This window comes from Rhinatrema bivittatum, chromosome 3, assembly GCF_901001135.1.
Source record: "Rhinatrema bivittatum chromosome 3, aRhiBiv1.1, whole genome shotgun sequence".
Taxonomy (NCBI): domain Eukaryota; kingdom Metazoa; phylum Chordata; class Amphibia; order Gymnophiona; family Rhinatrematidae; genus Rhinatrema; species Rhinatrema bivittatum.
In genome coordinates this window covers 301,559,519-301,582,298 of record NC_042617.1, presented here as the reverse complement: position 1 = coordinate 301,582,298, position 22,780 = coordinate 301,559,519, and the positions used below count along the sequence as shown (strand labels likewise).

Genomic DNA, 22,780 nt, shown 5'->3' with positions numbered 1-22,780 from the left:
ACCCAATGATTGGATGTGCTTGCTGGACTTGAAGGATGCCTACACACATATTCCAATGCACCCTTCCTCATGGCCATACCTGTGTTTCTGGTTCAAGGGTCAGCACTACCAATACAAGGTTCTCCCCTTTGACCTATCGGCCGCTCCTCAAGTATTCACAAAGTGCATGGCAGTGGTGGTGGCCCACCTTCAACAGCAAGGGATCCAATTGTTCCCTTACCTAGATGATTGGCTCCTGGTAGCCTTGGATCCAAAGATTCTTCAATCCCACCTTCTACAAACTATCTCCTGTCTTCAAAGGCCGGGGCTTATCATCAACTATGAGAAATCCAGCTTCCAGCCCTCCCAGACACTTCAATTTATAGGGGGCCAGATCAACACAGCCAGAAACAGGACCTTCCTTCCCAGGGACCAAAGGCTAGTACTCAAGCGATTAACAGGAGAACTCCACTCTACAGCAAGGCCATCAGCCCATCTCACCGTCTTGGGCCATAAGGCAGTGGCCATTCATATGGTTCCAACCCGTCTTCATATACGCCAACTTCAATGGGGCCTCAAAAGGCAATGGTCACGACATTGTCAACCGCTATCTCGGACAGTCTCCCTAATGCAGGACATGGTCCAGGACTTGAACTGGTGGCTAAAACTACATATGCTCATAAAGGGGGCACTATTCAGTCCACACCTCACAATGTAGTGCTCTCAACGGACGCTTCCCACAAAGAATGGGGAGCCCATCTCAACCACCTACAAAGGGCCAGTGGTCCCCTCGGGAACAGTCATATCAGATCAACCTTCTCGAACTGAGGGCCATCAGGTATGCCCTTCGGACCTATGTCTCATACTTTCGGGGAAAACGGGTCATGGTATACACAGACAACCAAGTGGCCATGTTTTATATCAACAAGCAAGGAGGGTCAGGTTCATAGATCCTCTGCGGAGAATCACTCCTCATCCTGGAATGGGCAACCCGTCATGCAATCCACCTTCAAGCAACATACCTACCCGGCATAGCCAACAGCCGGGCAGACAAGTTAAGCCACATATTCCACCCTCACAAGTGGTCGTTCACCAGCAGGTGGCAGACAACATTTTCGCACACTGGGGAGTACTGACCATAGACTTCTTTGCCATGGAGAAGAACAGAAAGGTGCCTCATTTCTGCTCGGTGTTTCCCAGTCATCTCTGCACAGCGCAGGATGCCTTTCTGCTTCCATGATCGGAGGGACTAATGTACGCATTTCACCGATTCCACTCATGACGTGCATGATTCAGAAGTGCATAATGGATACGGCGGACCTGATCCTGATTACTCCAGCATGGCCCAGACAAACTTGGTACGCTTACCTTCTCCGCTTATCAGTCGATACTCCCATTCCGCTCGGCGACCAGAGTGGCCTGTTATCCCAAGAGGAGAGTGCCCTCCTACACCCGATGCAGAACTCACTCCACCTGACAGCGTGGAGGTTGAGCGGTCACTACTAAGAGAACAAGGGATATCGCAGAGTGCTCTAGAAATTCTTGCGGCCAGGAAACCCTCTACCAAGAGAACTTACAATTAAAATGGAAACGCTACTCCTCCTGGTATGCTTTTCACCACTTTGATCCCTTTGACTGCTCTCCAAAAACCCTCCTGGAATATCTATACAAGCTATACACAGTGGAATTAGCGACGGCTTGTTAGGGTACATCTGAGTGCCATCGCTGCCTACTACAAACCGCTCCAGGGGCACCTGATATCTAACCACCCACTTGTTACCAGCTTCATTAGAGTCCTATACCATCTTCGGTGCCCAATATCCAGACCACCTGTAGCCTGGGATCTCAGTCTTGTATTGGAGCAAGTAATGCTACCTCCATTTGAGCCTATGGAGTCCTTGCACATCAAATACCTCACATGGAAAGTAGTTTTTCTTGTCGCTGTGACATCAGCACATCGAGTCAGCGAACTTCAAGCGCTGGTACACTCCACTCCATATCTTCAGTTTTACCACCACAAGGCAGCGCTATGGACTCATCCCTCCTTCCTACCGAAACTGGTCTCAGCCTTCCACCTTAACTAGTCCATCGAACTCCCAACATTCTTTCCTAAACCACATCAGAACGAAAGGGAACGACTACTACACACACTAGACTGTAAAAGAGCGTTGGCCTACTACAAAAGTCGGACCCACTCTGACACTAGACCATCACAACTCTTTATCTCTTTTAACCCGAATGCCCCTGGTCTATATATTTATTTATTTTTCTATACCGACATTCGATTTGACATATCACATCGGTTTACATACAACATGATGTCTAAGGCAAGCCTAATAGTGACATGATATAGTGTAACAGATTAATTAACTAAGTACATATAACTTGCTTTATAAAATAACTTTTTTAACAGTAATATGTTCTGATTTAACTTACTATGTACAGTGGCAGAGAGGGGAACTGGCAGAGCCAGGGGAGCGGGTAGCAGAATTATTTATCTGGAGGGAACGGGTAGCAGATGGCAGAAATTATTTATCTGGAGGGATATTCATTTCGCCACTGGTCTACCAGTGGCGAAATGAGCAATTTCCAGTTGGATATCGCAATGCATTCAATTCTGCTACAGTAAGAGAGACATTCATCTCCAACAGAAGCCACATGCTCATCAACTGCAAGCAGTCTCCACCTCGGTGGCTCACCTGCGACATGTTCCACCTATAGACATCTGCAGGGCTGCCACCTGGTAGTCTCTTCATACCTCCACATCCCATTACTGTCTGGACCAGCAAACATCTGAGGATGCCAAACTGGGACAAGCAGTCTTGAAAAGGTTTGCCACATAAATGATCCAGGCAGGCTGTCCACAGTTGCAAGGTCATGCTTGAGCAGAAATGACAGCATAATCCCTCGTGTGATCGGTAGCTAGGGACTCCCATGACATAATGGCTAATTCATGTTATGGTTTGTGGGTATGTGGACCCTTGGTATGAGGTGCGAGTTGTTACAGCTTGTGGGGAGGAGCCCCACAGGTCCACACTGTCAGGAGGAGAGGTACCGGCACAGTGGGGAGCTCTAGGCACAGTGGTGGAGAGGCCCCAAGGACCAGGAGGGAACCCCTGTTCTTGGAGTGCATCCCTGAAAAGAGAGGCACCAGGCGAACCGCGGAGCGGAAGGTGCAGGGATAGTCAAGTAGGAGGTTCTCCGGGAGGTCAGCCCCGAGGGGGCGGAGCTGCAGCGTGGTGGGTGTAGGTAAGAGATGCAGACCACCCAGGGGGTAGGATAGTCCAGTCTCGAACCCAGCTGCTGATGTAGGCAGGAACCCAGAGGGCGGAGGAATTGCCAACGGTGTAGCAGAAGGACTGACCCAAGGAGCGGGACAGCTGACAACCAGGAACAAGCTGAAGTCCAGCCCCGTGGAGCGGGGCGGTACTAGGCAGTCTCTTGAATAGAAGCGCTGCCCGAGGAGCAGGCGAGCGCAGCCAGTCTTGGTGAGGATACAGCGCAACACCGAGGAGCGGGGAAAGCCAGATGAGGAACTCACATGTTGCTGCATGTTCCAAAGTAGACCAGAGTAGCTGGAGCCAATGCAGAGCAGGACCCAAGAGGCGCAGAGCACGAGTCCCTATAGGAGCACAAACTGACCCCCGAGGAGCGGGTACCAGACAGGGTCCAAGAGCGAGGCAGGAGGCGGCGTCTCAGGAACACAAGGCAGGAGTTCAGACCACGGATGGAACTTGTTGCCAAGTTGGCTTGCTGAGGGCGAAGGTGGAGCTTAAATTTTGGGGATCAATGACATCATCAAACAGGGACACCCCCGAGGTTCCCGCCGAAAAGGCTTCAAAGGCGGGGCCTATGACGCGCGCGCACACCTAGGAAGGCCCATCGTCAGAGTAGGAAGTAGCGGTGTCCATGCCGCCGAGAGAAGTCCCGTGGAACGCGGCGATGTAGGCAGGCCTGCGCAGCGAACAGCCCCGGGGAGAACAGGAGAGCAGTGCAAGAAATGAGTACTTGCGGTCGCAGCTGTCTGCAACAGACAGGCATAACAATTCAGCTCTGCTATCGATGGAAACAGCAAGTTTGCTTACCATAAACAGTGTTTCCGTAGATAGCAGGATGAATTAGCCATGCTGACCCACCCGCCACCCGCCTCAGTCAGGAGAATCTGTCTTCCTGTGCGGGAGCACACGTGCAGCTGCACGGAGCTAAGCTCTGTAACAGTTTGGTTAAACTTCACCTCCGAAGCCTGACGGACAGTCCCACGACAGCATGGCTAATTCGTCCTGCTATCTACAGAAACACAGTTTACTGTAAGCAAACTTGCTTTTATGATTTCTTGATAGGAACTAAGGACGATCATTTTATATAATCATCCCTGATATAGACACTTTGTCAAAACACGGCCATGTCGGGTATATTGGATCCATCATGTTAATTTTATGTTTTGTATTTATGTTTTTATTGATATTAAATTTATAATATTTTATTTTGTGTCTTTGAATATTTACTTTTATATAATTAATTATCCATTTATTACCACTCTTGTTGTTTTCCTATTTGTGTGGTTCACCCCACCTTTCCTTTTGTCTTTCCAGGTAGAAAACTAGGACTAGTTTTTTCTCATTTGGAATTAGGCTCCCCCTCCCCCCCACTAAAGATGGAGGATATGCAATGCTGTTAATATATCAGCTCAGAAAAGCAGAACTAGTAGGGAACTCATGTCATTTCAACCTTTCTGCTCTTCAGAGGCAATGCTTGAGTTGGAGTGCTACCCCAGTGTGGTCCTTACTGATTTTGGTTCTCCAGTTCTTTTGTGCTCTGGCCCTTCGGGTGCTGAGAATCGGCCTCTGCAGTCTCCTGCACGGCTCTGTCTAGCGCATCGTTCATCTGCAGGTGCCTGTGATCCAAGAGCTCTGATTTCACCATCTGCAACAGGGTAGGGTGCGTCAGTGACCCTGCAACTTCCCTCGCCCTTACCCACCAATCTTGGTACCTGACAGAATTCAAGCACATTTGGAGATAGAAACTGAGGGTGCTGGTTAACATAAAGAAGAGAGATGAAGTCTTAGTAGGTGGGGGGAAGGGGGCAACTAAATAGCTTATATGGGCCAAGGGCCAACAACTACTGAGTTACTGCATTACTTTCAAACACATTCAGAATCAGGAGCCTGGGCAACAAAATATGACAAGTCTCCTCATCATGAAACATGCATCCTCCCCCATTCTCAGTTCCTAGCAGTAAACCTATATACACTTTGGCCATCAAACTATGAAATATTATCTTGATATATTAATCACGCACAGCAGTATTAACGATCGTAAACAGTTTGAGAAAGAGACATAACTGTTTGAGTTATATTATACAGAGCAGTGTATATTAATGGTGCTGTAGTAGGAGTAGTACAGAGCAGTGGCTACAATCCTAAATAGCAGTAGAATGGCTAACTCAGGTCTTCAAGAAAGTATTTGGAGAGCCTGTACAGAGCTGTAATTACAGCCCTAACAGCAGTATTAGGGGTCCAAGAAGGCTGATATAACCTGCATAGAGGGATCATGATTAAAACACAAACTCAAAAAGCACCAGGAGGCCGGATTTTTTTTTTTTGACAACTACCCTGTTCAATTTTGGTGGCTGTGGTATTTATCGCAAAACTTGGTAATAAGACATGGAAAGGAGCCTTGGTGTTGTATTAAGTATTGGTCTTGTAAGAATCAAAACTGAAGATGAGAAAGCTTGAAATGGTCTACCAGCACTTCTGACAGATTCTGGGCATGCTTGGGACAGATATGGAGGGTTGAGAGGTCATATACAAGACAAGATGAAGGGAAGGAGTTGGTTTTGGGTTGCATGTGGGAATTTATCTGCTTATCTAATGAAAGTGGAAAAATCTCAAGTGGGCAGACTGGATGGGTCTATTTGTTTTTTTTTATCTATAGTTATCCACTATCAGGGTGTTCAAACTGGTCCTTGGTTCCCCCCCCCCCCCCCCCCCAAGCCAGTTAGGTTTTCAGGGTATCTCTAATGGATATGCATGAGATTTATTTGTATACACTACCTCCTATGTATACAAATATTTCTCAAGCATATTCATTAGGAATATCCTGAAAACCCAACTGGAGGGATGGAGTCGAGGACAGGTTTGAGCACTCCTGATTACTATGTTACTAAATGTATTAATAATCTCCCACTGAAACGCCTCAGAGTCTGGGGACTTTTAGCAGGGTGGGAAAAGGAAAATTGGTTCTTACCTGCTAATTTTCATTCCTGTAGTACCACGAATCAGTCCAGACACCTGGGTTCATTCCCCCGCTGCCAACAGATGGAGACAGAGAAAAAGCTTTGCTGACACCGTATCATAACCAAGAGTGCCCTCTGCAGTTCCTCAGTATATCTGTATCAAAGCAGATAATAGCCAAAAATATTGAACCATTAAATGATAATCAACAACAACATGGAATGTAACAGAGACCAATCTTACAGCAGAGCGGATGACTCTCCCCCGAATATACCCCTCCTCTAATTGGGTGGGCTCTGGACTGATCCGTGGTACTACAGGAACAAAAATTAACAGGTAAGAACCAATTTTCCTTTCCCTGTACGTTCAGTCCAGACACCTGGGATGTACCCAAGCCCTTATCCAGTGTGGGACCTGGAGAGTCCCGCTTGCAGAACACTCTCGCTAAAGGAAGAGTGTTGCGACTGTCGCTGCCCGATGTCTCCAGTACACCCACCTTACCTCTTTGGCGACTCCCTCTTTGCTTGATGGAAGATTGGCTGCCGCGGCGCCATCTTGCCAACCTCCTCCGGCGTCCCCGGACCAGCTAGACGCTGCACTCCGCCATGTTTCCCAGAAGGCTAAGGGCGTGCGTGCGGCGCGGCCCCGACTCAAGTACCAGCAGTGGCGCGAACCTCAGGGGCGTCCCCCTGAGATGACATCATCATCATCACCGGATATTTAAGGTCTCTGAATTCGCTAACTAATCGAGTTAGCAAAGGAACGGAAAGGATTCCTAGCTTCTTTCAGGTATCGCTGCGGATGGGATTCACTCTCTGCATACCTTGCTACTCTGCCTCCTCGGACTTTACCAGAGGTACCCGCTCCTCGGGGGGCCTCGCTCTCTCTCTTGTTTTTCAGGTCGCAGTCTGGAACCGGTACTCGCTCCTCGAGGGCCCACGTTCCCGGACTTGCTACTGAATACCACTTCTGCCAGAAAGTCTTCGCTGCCTACAACACCAGTGAGATACCATTTCTCTCTCAGAGCATTCCCTGGAACCAGGTACTCGCTCCTCGAGGGCCTAATTCATTTCCAGCTCCTGGGCTGTTTCTAAGAGACTATTGTGTGTGTGTTACCATCAAGGTTCTGATCCTGAACTCTGCATACTCTGCCTACTCACTATATTCAGTTTCTCTACAGCTCAGTTATCCAGGATCGCTGTTCCAGTATCTGAGGGACTACAGCCCAGCCGAACGCTTCCAGCTCACTACTGCCACCTCTGGTGGTTCAATATACTGTTTAATAAAAGAGCTAGTGTGTGTCTGTCTCCAACCTCTGAGCCTGACCTGTGGTCCCTTTTGGGATCTTCCCCGGGGGCGTGGTCATCTGCCACCGGCCCAAGGATTCACCCACAACTATCTCAAACACTAACAAAGGGGTTGCCGGAGCCCCCACATCTAAGAGATAGTGCCTTGCGAAAGTAGGCAGCGACTTCCAAGTCGCCACCCTGCAAATTTCCTGTGGAGAAACAAGTTGTGACGCCACCCACGAGGCCACTTGTGAACGTGTGGAATGAGCATGCAACCCTTCCAGAACTGGACGATCCTGCGTGATATACGTGGAAGAAATGCCTCCTTCAACCATCGTGCAATAGAGGCTTTAGAAGCCTTGGAACGTTTGTTCTTACCATTCCACAGCACAAAGAGGTGATCGGACCACCTAAAGTAATTCGTAACCTCAAGGTAATGCAATAAGGCTCTCCGTACATCCAGATGTCTGAGCTCCCTCGCATGAGGATCTGACGCCGGTAAGGCAGGAAAGGCCAGAAGCTCCACTGATTGATTGACATGAAACGCTGAAACCACCTTTGGTAAAAAGAAAGGTACTGTCCGTAAGGAAACTCTGGACTCCGAAATCTGAAGGAAAGGATCTCGGCAAGGTAGCGCCTGTAACTCAGAAATCCTTCTAGCTGAACAAATGGCCACCAGAAAAATTACCTTAAGCGTCAAATCTTTCAACGTAGCCCTTTGGAGCGGCTTGAAAGGAACTTCACAAATAGCTCTAAGGACAAGATTAAGATTCCAGGACGAACAGGATTTCCGAACTGGAGGAAGTAAATTCATCGACCCTCTCAGAAAACGAACCAAGTCCGGATGAGTCGAAATACAGGAGCCATCAATCTTGCCACGGAGAAAGCCCAGTGCTGCTACCTGCACCTTATGTGAACTGAGAGATAAGCCTTTTGCGAAGCCATCCTGCAAAAAAGATAAAATTTCGGGAATTATGGCCCTGAGTGGAAGAACACCCCTGAAGGAACACCAGTACTCAAAAAGTTCCATAACCGAACGTAAGACAGGTTAGTAGACTTCCTTCTAGACTGTAACAATGTGGTGACTACAGAGTCCAGGTAACCTTTCCTTTTCAAATGCCTCCTCTGAAAAGCCATGCCCCTAGACAAAAGCGAGCAGCCTGGTCGAAAAATATGGGACCCTGTTGAAGAAGTTGCATTAGGTGGCTGAAGCAAAGTGGCCCATCCACCGCCAGGTTGACCAGATCCGCAAACCAAGGGCACCGAGGCCACTCCAGAGCAAGCAGAATCACCTCGCCGCAATGCTTTTCTATGTGATGGAGAACCTTGCCCACCAGCGGCCAAGGAGGAAAAACAAAGTAGAACCCCATCAGGCCATGGTAGAACCAGAGTGTCGACCCCTTCGGTACCGTGCTGCCTTCGGCGACTGAAGAACAGGAATGCCTTGGCATTCTGAGAGGTCACCATAAGGTCCACATGCGGCGCTCCCCAACGATCTCGAATCAACTGCATGGCTCTCTCTGACAATTCCTACTTGCCTGGATCCAAGTGAATCCGACTCAAGAAGTCCGCCTGAACATTCTCTGCTCCTGCCGCTAATCGCTCCAGATGTCGCGCCGCCCAGAGCACAAACTTCTGTGCTTCCAGAGCCACCGCCTGGCTCTTGGTTCTGCCCTGTTGATTTATATACGCCACTGTTGTCACATTGTCTGACAGCACTCGAACCGGATGATTCCATAGCAGAGGTAGAAACTCCTTCAAAGCCAAACGAACCGCCCTGGTCTCTAGCCAGTTGATAGACCAGGCAAACTCTCTCGTGGACCAGGATCTCTGAACCGAATGAGACAGACAATTAGCTTTACAGAAAAAAACAATCTGCCTTGAAAAAATAGGCAAAGACAAAAATGTCATGAAAAACCAAGAAAAATAGTATAAAAGAGCATGCAGCCGCCTCAGCGGCCTTGTGAAGGGAGGGATCTGGACAACCAGATTTACACCTCATGGGCACACAGACCAAGCACACACAAAGGTACCAACCCCCAGCTCAGCTGCCTCAACCGGACGAGGCAGAACCCACCAGGATTCCTAAAAAACCAAGAGAACCCCCGGGAGGAAGGCTCAAAGAAAAAATATTGGTCTAAAAAATTGGTAAACTGCAGAACTGCAGGATTCACACCCTCTGTCATCTACTGGAGACAGAGAAATACTGGGGAACTGCAGGGGGTACTGTTGGTTATGATACGGTGTCAGCGAAGCTTTTTCTCTGTTTCCATCTGCTGGCAGGGGCGAATGAACCCAGGTGTCTGGACTGATCTGGGTACATACAGGGAAATGGTAATTATTTTTCCAAAGAGGAGTGCCCTTCCTAAAGAGGTACCATTGTACAAACACTTCTGTATGCAAGGAGGGGTTCTCTCTCCTCGAAGATCTTCCAGATCAGGGTTTCTCAAACTGTAGTCCTCAAGAACTGCAACCAGGCCTTTATTTTCAGGATGCCCACAATGAATATAAATTAATTCTATTTCCATACATGCAATCTAAAAATAAATAGATTGATTAGATCATTTGTGTTATCCTAAAACCTGACCTGGCTGCAGGTCCGCAGAACCAAATCTGGGCAATCCTGTTGTAATCCAACCAAGGTATTCTGGTTACTCACTTTCATTTGCTTCTTCCAGCATGCAAGGTTGGAGACGCCAAGCAGAGAATCAGAGTTACCTGTAAACAGAGTATTGAGATAATGAATTTCCCCAAGAACTACTTCCATCTAAGACATGAAGACACAAAAGAGAAGCTTCATATGAGTGTGGCATCCATATGAGTTGGCCACTAGCCATCACTAAGTTCCTGTGTAGAAATTTTAATATAATGATTCATTTATCCCTCTCACCCCCTCCCAACCTGGAGAGTCTGGATTGGATGCCTCAATCCTATTTAGCCCAGCCATTTTGTAACTCTTTGGGATAAGTTTTAGGAAGCCTTGTGACAGTAAGGATGGTTTGGTGGTTTGATGGTTTGGCTGGGAGGCCTCACTCTGGTGAGGCCTCCCAGCTTCAACCTGGAGTTTCAGTTGGAAGTGATACCTCATTGTGGATGCCCTTCCAGAGGGTCCTTCTCCTACTAATTTACAGAAGAAATAGATTTTTATGCCTTATTTCCTTTGGGGCAAAAGGCTCTCACCCAGAGGACTGAAGACTTGTGAGACCACTCTAAACTCTATATGGGCAAGCACCAGTGATGGATCCTGCTGTGAGAGACAGTGATAGCTGAAGATATATCCAGGTTACCATTTAGAAGTATTTTTTGGATCTGAACAGCGTGGGGAGGTTTTTTTATTCCCCCTCCCCACTGGGGTACAGTGTTGATATACCCTGATCCCATTTGACATTTCCCCAAGAGAAGACCCCCAGAAATATCAACTAAGGATGAAAGAACAAGATCTGGAGACCCGAACTAGATCTCCATCAATGGGACCAGAATGGGCTGAGTGTCCAGAAAAGACATGGATTAAGGTAGGATTGTTTTGCTGTGAAGTTGGGGACCCCTCCAATAGGATTCCCGATCAGCTGATGGGTGAGCTTTGAGCAAGTAAATCACCATGGGAGCTTTACCCAGACCTCTGAAACAAAGGATATCTACCTACAGAGAAAATCAGTCATTTATCAACAGTTAGATGTAATGCACTATTTATGGATAAATGGACATTATTATCAATCAGTTAACTTTAATTCTGGTCCTGTTGATTTGTCCCAGCATCTCGCCCCAATGGGATGCATCAACAGTCTACACACACCAAAAGCAAGACACCATGGTCCAGGCCATAAGCGAGAGCTTCCCCCCATAAAAAGAAACCCCCCAGAATTAAGAGTTAAGCATGGGAGAAAATTGCTAGCTGGAACAGCCCTGAAGAATAATAAATATGTTTGTGTGCCCTTGGGACTAAAACCTCCAGGAAAGGTTACATGAGGAGGAAAAAGAAAAGAGCCAGAGAAGCCCTTCCACCCCAGCTTCTGAAGCTGGTAATTTTGGGGGTAATATTTGGCTGATTTGGAATGCAGGGCAAATGTTATCTTGGCATGGGGAGAGCACAGGGAGAAAGGAGAAACAAGTTTATCAATGCCGATATACTCTGGATGTCTGGGTAGGGCCAGAGATTACAGAACTTCTTTTTTAGAACTGGAGCAGCGGGTCTCAGTCTTTCCTGACTACTGAGGTTGAGATGTCTTGTGTACTCCAAGGGTCACTAAAATTAAACATTCAGAGCAAATACTATATTTACATTTCAGGGTGGTATTTGGGCCTGCTTTTCAACTGGTATTTAGGGAGCAATTTTCAATAGATCATGTTGTGTGCTAATTATGTGGATTGTTTTAGCCTTTGCACATGGTGTCAGTTCTGAAAGAGAAACAACTTGCAAAGTCTGTGAGTTAAAAATGTCTTTATGGTTTGCATCTTATATTGGTATGTACTTTTGAAAATCTCATATATGTACACCTTTTCCTCCCCTGCCCTAATCATGCTGACAAAACCACCTTTTAATGCCAATTTATCCCAACTTACTCTGCTGTAGCAACATTCCTTACAGTTCTCACCCAAAAGGGTTCCTTCTGGGAACTCAAGTACGACTTCTTGTTAAAATTTTGCCTCCATCATCCAGATACCACATGTCCATTTGTCCTTGAAGTGGACACCTCCACACTAAGGATAGGCTTAGTTCTAAGTCAACATTCGCCCAGGAGTCCTTCACTCCTGTTTATTCTTCTCAAAGACATTTTCTTCTGTGGAGCGCAATTACAGCATTGGTGACAGGGAGCTCCTAGCCGTCAAACTGGCTCTTGAAGAGTGGTGCCATCTACTAGAGGGCACCCAACACTCTATCACGATTTATACAGATCACAAAAATCTCTAACACTTTCACCATGCTCAGCAGTTGAACGCATGGCAGGCTCATTGGTCCCTATTCTTTGCCTGTTTCAACTTTGAATTATGGTATCACCCAGCTCTAAAGAATCTACGGGAGGATGCTCTCTCTCACTCCTTTCAAACCAAGGACATTCCAGAGCCTCTCAGGCATATTATTGACCCCACCAAGATTCAACTGGCCATCTCCATGACCATCTGTCCAGGGAAGATGGTCATTCCATCCCGTCTACATGAAAAGGTATAAAATGGGCCCATGACTCCCATGTTGCAGGTTACCGTGGACAGGCTCTAACCCTTGCACTGCTTCAGCAATATACTAGTGGCCTCAAATGAAGCAAGATGTCAAGGCCTATGTTGTCTCATGCCCTAACTGTACACAGCAGAAAACTCTGCATGGGTGACTCTGGGGGCTATTTCAGCTATTGTCAGCCCCTAGGGAACCCTGGACTCACTTGGCCATGAATTTCATCGTAGACCTCGTCCTCTCAGATGGCGCCACTGTGATCTGGGTGGTCATTGATCGCCTCTAAAAAATGAATCACTGTGCCCACTTCTGGGCTTCCCTTCTGCCCACATATTTCATCAACACAGCTCCATGTATTTTCACGCTCCACATATTTCATTATATGGCTTGCCCAAGCACATCCTGTCGGACCGAGGGGAACAGTTCCCCAGCCTAATACTGGCACTTACTCTGTAAAAAGATTTGGCATTATGCTGATTTCACTTCAGCATACCATCCTCAAGGAAATGGAGGGCCGAACACACAAATTGCACACTCAAAATCTTCCTTCATGCTTTCGTCAACAAGTGTCAAGACAATTGGGCCGTCTTCTTACCTTAGGCAGAGTTCTCTTATAATACCCATGTCAATGCTGCCACTGGGGTTTCCCCATTCCAACTAGTCTAGGGGAAACAGCCATTACCACCTCTACTTCTACCCATAACAATATCTTCACCAGCAACCCAATTATTGCCAGGAGCTACAAGAACTTTAAATACGAACCAATGACCTCATTCAGAAGGCCACAGACAGGGAAAAGAAAACTACTGATATCCACAGAAGACCAAGTGGGTGAGAAAGTGTGGTTGAGCACACAACATATTCTCTTGAAAGTGCCTTCCATGCACCTGGCTCCCTGCTACATTGGCCCCTTTCCAATACTCTCCCAAGTGGGACCTGTTGTGGCTTTGAGGTGTTGGAGTGGATTCTTGAGTACCGCAGCGATGGCCACTCCCACAGGGAGGAGCCCTGTGAGGAACCGCAGTACTAGGCTAGACTTGAGACACGCAAACACAGAAGATTTGTCTTTATTATACAGCTTGAGGTATACCACCAGAGATGGCAGTAGTGAGATGATCCAGTAGTAGCAGCCCAGGGGCTCTCGGCAGAGGAGACCCATCCCACAATGGTAGATGTTAGCAGCACACAATAGTATAGGGAGTTCCAGGTGCAGGTTCCCAGTGCTGAGCTGTAGATGAGACAGACTGACAATGGTTAGATTACTCACTAAGTTGGTAGCTGTGTAGATGGAGATCCCAGCAGGCAGAAGTAGTTGGTATGCAGGTACCAGGCAGGGAGAGCAGGCCCTTGAGGAGCAAGTACCTGATCCCAGATAGGCACCTGAAAGAAAGCACAAGGCCCCCGAGGAGCGGGTACCCAGGTTAGGAGAAATACCCTGAAGGGCAGGGAGAGCTTCCAGCGGCAGCACGGAAGCGGCAGAGTAGCTCAGATCGGAGGAGTCAATCCTGATCCAATATTTGCTAACTCGAATAGTCAGCTACGAAGGGAAGGCTAAATACCCGGATGGCGTGACGTCACTCGAGGGGGATGCCTCCAAGGTTCCCACTATGACATGGATAAAGACGTGGGTGGCGTGCGCGCACGCACCCTAGGAGGCCCTTAGGAGAAACATGGCGGATAGCCTTGCCATAGCTGTTCCAGGGATGCCGGAGAGAGCGGCATGCAGACGCGGCAGTAGCCATCTTCCCAAGATTAGCAGAGAGAGCAGAAAGAAAGGTGAGACACAGAGGTCAAAGGCGTCTGAGACCGACGGACGCAACAGGACCCATGATGTATCAGCTGAAGCTGCCACCAACATTGAAGATCGTTGAAGTAATTTTTTGTTATGTATATAGAAGGTAGGCCGTATGGATTCAAAGTTCTCACCCAGTCACAGACTACTTTGAAGACCACAGGCCAAACTCAGTGAACTCCTATTTACTGTTTTACACTGTGAAATGTTTACAAACAGGCAAAAGTCTGTTTATTTTTGTTATTCCAGTAAGTCTATGATGAGAAAGCAAGCAATTAACTTATACTAAAGCCTGAGAGAAAATGAAGGCCACACTGCTGTGCCTGAAATTGATAAGAACTCAGAGGGAGGGAACATCACTGCTTTCCTAAGCATTTTTAGTGAAAGGAGTAATAACAGCTAGGGAGAGGGAAAGCACACTCTGGACGTGATAGCACAGGCTAATTCTTTGGAAACATGTAAGCTTCTATCTACCTTCTTCTGTATGATCTAATTGTATTTGTTCTATCCTCCTACTGCTCAAATAAACTTACGTTCCTAAGTACCTGGAACCGTGATGTACTGAATCAAAGTTTGTTTAGGGAATAAGCTCCTGGATTCAAGCCCCCAGGTAAAATCCCAGTAATTGTGTGTGGCTATTTGTATAGGGAATAAGCTCCTAGGTTCAAGCCCTCAGGTATAATCCCAGTAATTGTGTGTGTTTATGTTGGGTAAGCCCTTGAGGTAGACCTACGTGCATGCGGGTGATAAGCCCCTCAGGTAGCCCCCAGTGTGGACCTCAATGAGATTAGCCCCCCCAGATCAGAGCCCCTGGGCAGAATGCCAGGATGCACGGTCTGAACTTGGAATAAAGATACACAATACCTTTCACATATCTTTACTTATATCCTTGAGACTCACCTGGCCTCTAGGGCACCTTCTTTGACCATTTTGAGAAGGAAGAAATATTTTTTTTTTGTAACACTTAAAAGTGCTGTTATGGGTGCTGCAGAGCAGCAAGGCAACTACAAGTGAAGAAACTGAAGAAAAAAAACATAATTTTAAAGAATTCTGGAAAAACTGAGTACATATCCAGGTTATGCTCAGACAAAAACAGACTGAGGAGACTCTCAAGGCAATACCTGCATGGAACTCCTACACATGCTCAGTATTTATTTAAAACCTTTTATATACTGCTTCTACAATGAAAAGTAGATCGAAGCAGTTTACAAAAATATACATTCGTAATAAAGACATAAACACAAAATAGGATACAACTAAAGACAAGTCATAAAAATTAATAAAAGCAAAACAGTAAAACAAAAATAGGTCATGCCTCTAGGTGGAAACTGTTGGGACTCAAATCTTTGTGGACTATTTAAATGCAATGGAGCATACATTTTTAAATTTTTCTTAAGCTCTTTAATATTTGTTAATTGCCTGAGGGAATCAGGGATGGAATTCCAGAGAATGGGGACAGTGAAGCCTTCTAGTGATGTCTAATCTGGCCATTTTGACAGAGGGGACCTCGAGGAGACTTTTGTTCCTAGAGCAGAGATGACGTGTAGGTTGATACAGAATTAAAGAAGAGCATAACCAAATAGCAGATTTCTTGTATATGAGATCATAAATAATAGAATTTTATATTGTTTTCGAAATGAAACAGGGAGCCAGTGCAGCGAACAGAGGACAGGAGTAATTTGAACACGAGCAGCTGCATTTTGTATTAGTTATAAAGGACGTAAAGCAATGTCTGGAAGCCCTACGTATAATGCATTGCAGTAACCTAACCCTTTAAGAATGAGGGCTTATAAAACTGTACGAAAGTCGTTGGGGTAGAACAGAGTATTTAAGCATTCAACAGATGAATCTTGTAAAATGAGGTTTTTACCACAGAAGAAATATTTTGGGATATGGATAGTTCTGAATCCAAAGTGACACAGAGATTGCGAACTTTAGTTGTTATAGGGATGGAAAAACTGCCAAGTGTTAAATGCGTCGGTGGGTGACACTGAGAACGAGGAATAGTGGATAGATGTAAAATTTCAATTTTAGAAGGATTAAGTTTTAAATGATTATGAGATAACCAGGTGTTAATAGAGTTAATGCAAAGACTAGCAATTGATAAAGTCGTGAACCAAGAATCACTGTAAGGTATGGTAAATTGAATATCATCAAAGCTCTACTAGCTTGGAAAAACATGTCCATTCGGTGCTGCCAAATGACATCATCCAGAGATCATGGCTAATTCAGCATGCTTATTGACAGAAAAACATTTTCAGTGGCAGACAGATAATGAAATGCTAAGAGAAATCAGGGAAGCTAACCAATTTGACAGAAATAATAATGGGAGATTTCAATTACCAAACAATCAACAGAAGCCAACCTTGCACATAAGCAAGTATTCATCTAGACAGGTGCAGGACAGAAAATGAAGTTCCATTCAAAATTCAAACGTGTATTTATTATATAACTGAATTTTCATAGTTCATTCAATACGGCAACTCCTTCAGGTAAACAAAGAATATTTTAAATACTTGTCCCCCGACACGGTCCGTGTTTCGTGTGAACTGCATCAGGAGGGACCGCAGTATATTATGATCTACAATAAAACGATACATATCAAGAATGGAACAAAATAGGCTGCAAAAAATATATATAAACAAATGTAACGTGACAGGTACATACCTTTAAAGAGATCACAGGAGCGCGAGCGCCCTATAGCAATGACAGCCATTTAAAAGGAAAAAAGGCGCGAAAGGAAAACCTCTCGCGAGAAGCTGGAAAACGCCGGAACGCACAGCCACACACATGTCGAATTAATAGACAATTAATAAAATTGGTACCATTCGATCTCCTTATTTAAGCCATTGGGGAAAACTGAATCCAATGTGAAAATCCAGCAGCCTATTTTGTTCCATTCTTGATATGTATCGTTTTATTGTAGATCATAATATACTGCGGTCCCTCCTGATGCAGTTCACACGAAACACGGACCGTGTCGGGGGACAAGTATTTAAAATATTCTTTGTTTACCTGAAGGAGTTGCCGTATTGAATGAACTATGAAAATTCAGTTATATAATAAATACACGTTTGAATTTTGAATGGAACTTCATTTTCTGTCCTGCACCTGTCTAGATGAAGATTTCAATTACCCCAATATTGACTGGGTAAATGTAACATCAGGACTTGCCAGAGACATAAAGTTCCTAGATGTAATAAATGACTGCTTCATGGAGCAATTGGTTCAGGAACCAACAAGAGAGGGAGCTATTTTAGATTTAATTCTTAGTGGAACGCAGGATTTGGTGAGAGAGGCAAGAGTGGTGGGGCCATTTGGCAACAGTGATCATAACATGATCAAATTTAAACTAATAACTGGAAGGGGGACAATAAGTAAATCTGCAGCTCTAACACTAAACTTTCAAAAGGGAAACTTTGATAAAATGAGGAAAATAGAAAAAAACTGAAAGATGCAGCTGCAATGGTCAAAAGCATCCAACAAGCATGGACATTGTTTAAAAATACAATCCTAGAGGCGCAGTCCATATGTATTCCACGCATTAAGAAAGGTGGAAGGAAGGCAAAACGATTGCCGTCATGGTTAAAAGGTGAGGTGAAGGATCCATCTGAAGAAAATAGGATAAAACATAAGCATTGTCAAGTTAAGCGTAAAACATTGATAAGACAGGCGAAGAGAGAATTTGAAATGAAATTGGCCATAGAGGCAAAAACTCATAATAAAAACTTTTAAAAATATATCCAAAGTAAGAAACCTATGAGGGAGTCAGTTGGACCATTAGATGACCGAGGGTGTTAAAGGGGCTCTTAGGGAAGAAAAGGCCATTGCAGAAAGACTAAATGAATTCTTTGCTTACGTGTTTACTAATGAGGATTTTGGGGAGATACCAGTTCCAGAGATGGTTTTCAGGGGTGATGAGTCAGACGAACTAAACCAAATCACCGTAAACCTGGAAGATGTAGTAGGCCAGCTGTTGCATTGTGCCTATTCTCGCCCTCGCTCCACCCTCTCTACCTTTGTGGCGACTCCCTTCGGCTCAGACGGACAGATGCAGCCGAGGCTTCTCCCCGCCTCTTGGTCCCGGTATCCCCGGGCTGGCCTGACGCCATGGATCCGCCATGTACTTGATGACGTAAGGGCGCACACGCGCGTGCGCTCCAGACTTTGTACCAGCAAGGGCGCGATCCTCAGGGGCGTCCCCCCGTAGTGACGTCATCCGTTTTCAATTTAAAAGGTCTTTGTTTGCTAACTACAAACGAGTTATCAAGGAACTCCAACGGGACTTGCTTTGGCAGTCCACACTACTTGCAACAACGATCCGAGTCAGCAAGGGGAAATCTTTCTCCACTGCTCAGCCTTTTCAAACTTACCAGGAGTACCCGCTTCTCGGGGGCTCCGCTCTCTCTCTTCTTGATTTCAGATTGTTGGACGGGATCCGGTACTCGCTCCTCGAGGGCCTACGTTCCCGAAGACTCAGAAGATTCCTATTGCCTGGAGGCAATCGCAGACGTGAACACAGTGAGTCCTATTACAGACAGGAACCTGTACTCGCTCCACGAGGGCCCTTGTTCCTAATCTCTAAGACTCCCTTCAGTCTAAGACGTTATCGCAGATACGGAGATCGTGAGTTACCATTGCAGACTGCAGATAGGAACCGGTACTCGCTCCACAAGGGCCTATGCTCCTAATACCTTTCTCAGACTCTCTTCTTCCTCAGAAGATATCGCATACCTATATCTTATGGATTACTATTACAGATTAACAGGTAGGAACCAATACTCGTTCCACAAGGACCTATGTTCCTAAATCTCTTCTAGCCTCTCTTCTGTTCCAGAAGCCATTCCATACACAGTTATTGTGAGTTCTATTTCAGACTGCCGCCTTCCAGGGCCCGCAGACATGCGATCTGCTTCCTGCGCAGACCCCTCCCCCGCTGAGCCTCCTTAGGCCCGCGCGCGCGTTTCCTTACCAAATTTAAAGGGACCATGGCAGGAAATTGTCGTGGCTGCTCCTGCTGACCCCACCTGGCCCTTTTCCTATTTAAAGCAAGGGTCTGCCCCACAGACCTTGCCTTGGCTTCTCGGCTTCCTGGTCTTAAATCCTGTTCCTCCACGAAGGATATCTCCTGCTTTCTGACCTGACTGATGTTTCCCGGAACCTGACCCTCACTTGGAACCTTGATTCCGAAGACTGCCGCCTGTCCCGACCCTGTGCCTGGAAGTTCGTCTATGAGAATTGCCTCCTGTCCTGACCCATGCCTGGTCTCCTGCTTCAAGTGTTGCAGTCTGCTCCAGCTCTCGCTCTACGCTCCAGCCTTTCATCCACTTCTGGCCCCAGGCCTGGTATTCATTCCAGTGTCTCCTCTTCAATCAGAGACCCCACAAAAATCCAGCCGGCCCCAGTACCCAAGGGCTCAACCTGAGGGGAAAGTGGGCTGGTAGAGGTAAAGCTCCTGCGGGGTCTCAGCTTCATGCCGGCCTTGCCTTCCAACAGAGGGGACCTGTGGGGCTTTCATCCACAGGTGGCGCCAACTCCATCTCGGGCCAGGGGACCACCTTTCAGAATCATAACATTGTGACTTAGTTTTTGGGTACTTGCCAGGTTCTTATGGCCTGGATTGGCCACTGTTGGAAACAGGATGCTGGGCTTGGTGGACCCTTGTTCTGACCCAGTATGGCATATCTTATGTTCTTATGTTGCAACATAGGAATATGGTAAATGCAGTACAAATTTTTGACACGATATTATTTTTAACACACAACCCAATCCTTACAACACAATTCAGACTGGCAGTCGATAAACTTCAAAGCCACCTGAAATACCTTTCAGGAACATAGTCACTATAAATGTACCTCCCAATGAGGGCCAGTGCAAGGGTATTGGGTGCCCTAGGCGACCTTTGTGCTGCTGCCCCCCTCCCCGGTCGCGCCCCCCTCCCCCTACCTGTTTCGGTGCCGACTGTGTGCTTCTCAGGGTGCCGAGGAGCAGCCACGAGGTGCCGCAAGTGGGACCTATCCCACTCGCGGCAAAGAGAAATAGAAACAGTCGGCGCCGAAACAGGTAGGGGGGGGGGGGTGCGACACTTTGTGCTTCTCAGGGCCGCGAGCAGCCCTGAGAAGCACACAGTCTCTAGTTCTCTTTGCCGTGAGCAAGATAGGCCCCGCTTGTGGCACCATGTGGCTGCTGTTCAGCGCCCCCTACGGCTCGGCGCCCTAGGCGACCACCAAAGTTCGCCTAATGGAAGCGCCGGCCCTGCTCCCAGCTATTCACCTACTTATTTAATTTTGTATCTTTATTATTATAATTCGCTTTTTTTTTTTTTTTGTTTTTTTTTAATTCTTTATTTATAGTTTCAACATATATACAAGAATAACTTGTCCATATGAAAATTACAGATAGTAATGTAATATAAGAAAAGAAAATAAACAAACATGAAATATATTCATTCAAACCTAATTTTCTCTTACATTACTTCTGTATTTATAAAAGTAAAATTAGGGATGCTTATAGACTATGAGCAATTTTTAAACAAAATAATATATAGGTAAATTAGGTTTAACCCCCTCATTCTATCTCTATCTAACGTTCCTTCATTCACGCAGGAGTGTCTTTAGGTGTTCTGGATCTGTGAACTGATAATTATGTCCATCCAATTTAAGTGAGCACTTACAGGGGTATCGTAAGATAAATTGACCTCCCCTTTCTATTACTTTAGGCCTTAATTCCAAGAATTGTTTCCTCCTAGTCTGAGTGTTTTTAACTAGGTCTGGGTATATCCATATTTTATTTCCATAATAGGTTTTAGACCTATTACGGAAAAAATATTTCATAACCAAATCTCGATCGGTAATGAAAGCGAAGGTTACTAGCATCGTGCCTGTCTTACCCACAACTAACTCTTCTTGTGATTTCTCTAAAAAATCTGATAAGTCTAATGTAGAATCCCCATTTTTTCCACCCTCTTCCCCATCTTCTTTTTCTTTAACTATTTGGACATTTTCTTTCATCTTAAACGAAATAATTCGCTGTTTTAATGGGACACAGCCAGCATGGATTTACCCAAGGGAGGTCTTACCTCAGCAATCTCCTATATTTCTTTTGAAGGGTTGAATAAACATGTGAACAAAGGTGAACCAGTAGAGGTGGTGTATTTGGATTTTCAAAAAATCTGTTTGACAAAGTCTCACATGAGAGGCTTCTAAGAAAGCTAAAAAATCATGGGGTAGCAGGCGATGTTCTTATGTGGATTGGAAGATGGTTAAAAGACAGGAAACAGAGATTAGGATTAAATGATCTGCTTTCACAGTGGAAAAAGGTAAACAGTAGAGTGCCTCAGGGATCTGTACTTAGACCGGTGATTTTTAATCTACCTTATAAATGGGCTCTGACCGACGGCCCGCAAATGCAAAGTAGAGAGCACGTCGGTCAGAGCAGAGGGCGGGAGAGTACGTCGGTCAGAGCAGAGGTCAGCGTGGAGCTAAGATGGTGCTGGGAGGAGCAGCAGCGGCGGAGCGGCGGCAATATCGGAAGGAAATGTAGTGGCGGGAAGAAGCAGCTGAGGTGCGCGCCAGGGAGGGATCCCCGGAGACCTCCTGTCTCCGTGAGCGGGCCGTGCTGAAGAGCACAAGAGGAAGAGGGAAGGGGTGTGGATGAGCTGGAAGGGGATGAGAGTGAGGGATGGGATTGAAAGAGGGTGGGGAGTGACTGAGGGAAGGGGAGGGAGAATGAGGGGGGAGGTGAGAGTGAGGGGAGGGAGTGGGAGGGAGAATGGGGGAGCTGAGAGTGAGGGGAGGGAGTGGGAGGGAGAATGAGGGGGGAGGTGAGAGTGAAGGAAGGGGAGGGAGAATGAGGGGGGAGGTGAGAGTGAGGGAAGGGGGAGGGAAGGGGGAGTGAGTGATCGAGGGGGGGAAGGAGGATGAGTGACTGAGGTGAATGAGCGAGGGGAAGGGGGATTGAGGGAAAAGAAGAGTAGACAGGTGCAGTGGCTGAAAAAGGACCAAAATTTTTTTTTTTAAATGTAGCCCGTTGTTATGGGCTTAACGGCTTGTATATTTATAAATGATCTGGAAAGGGGTACGATGAGTGAGGTGATCAAATTTGTGGATGACACAAAATTATGTAGAGTAGTTAAATCTCAAGCGGACTGTGATTGTTAGGATCCGTGGGTAGTGAGCCCTTGGCCCGAGGTGAGAGATGTCGCTACCCAGAGGGAGGGAGCTCCCAGTGGGACTCACCGATGGGAGGCGAGGTCTGGACCGCAGATGGCACAGCCTAAGGAGAGAGTATGACGAGAGATTGGCTGAGATGCAGGTGCAAG

General features: G+C 46.4%; 1 protein-coding gene across 1 annotated transcript in view; it reads right to left on the bottom strand.

Annotated features, from left to right (window-relative positions):
• SOAT2 (sterol O-acyltransferase 2) overlaps positions 1-22,780 on the bottom strand; it is a 172,091-nt gene that overhangs the window by 126,669 nt on the left and 22,642 nt on the right. Inside the window, exons 3-4 of the mRNA XM_029595059.1 lie at positions 10,089-10,219; positions 4,766-4,902 (exon numbers count right to left, since the gene is read on the bottom strand). Of these exons, the coding sequence (XP_029450919.1) occupies positions 4,766-4,902; positions 10,089-10,219 (268 nt within the window). The remainder of the gene's footprint in view (positions 1-4,765; positions 4,903-10,088; positions 10,220-22,780) is intronic.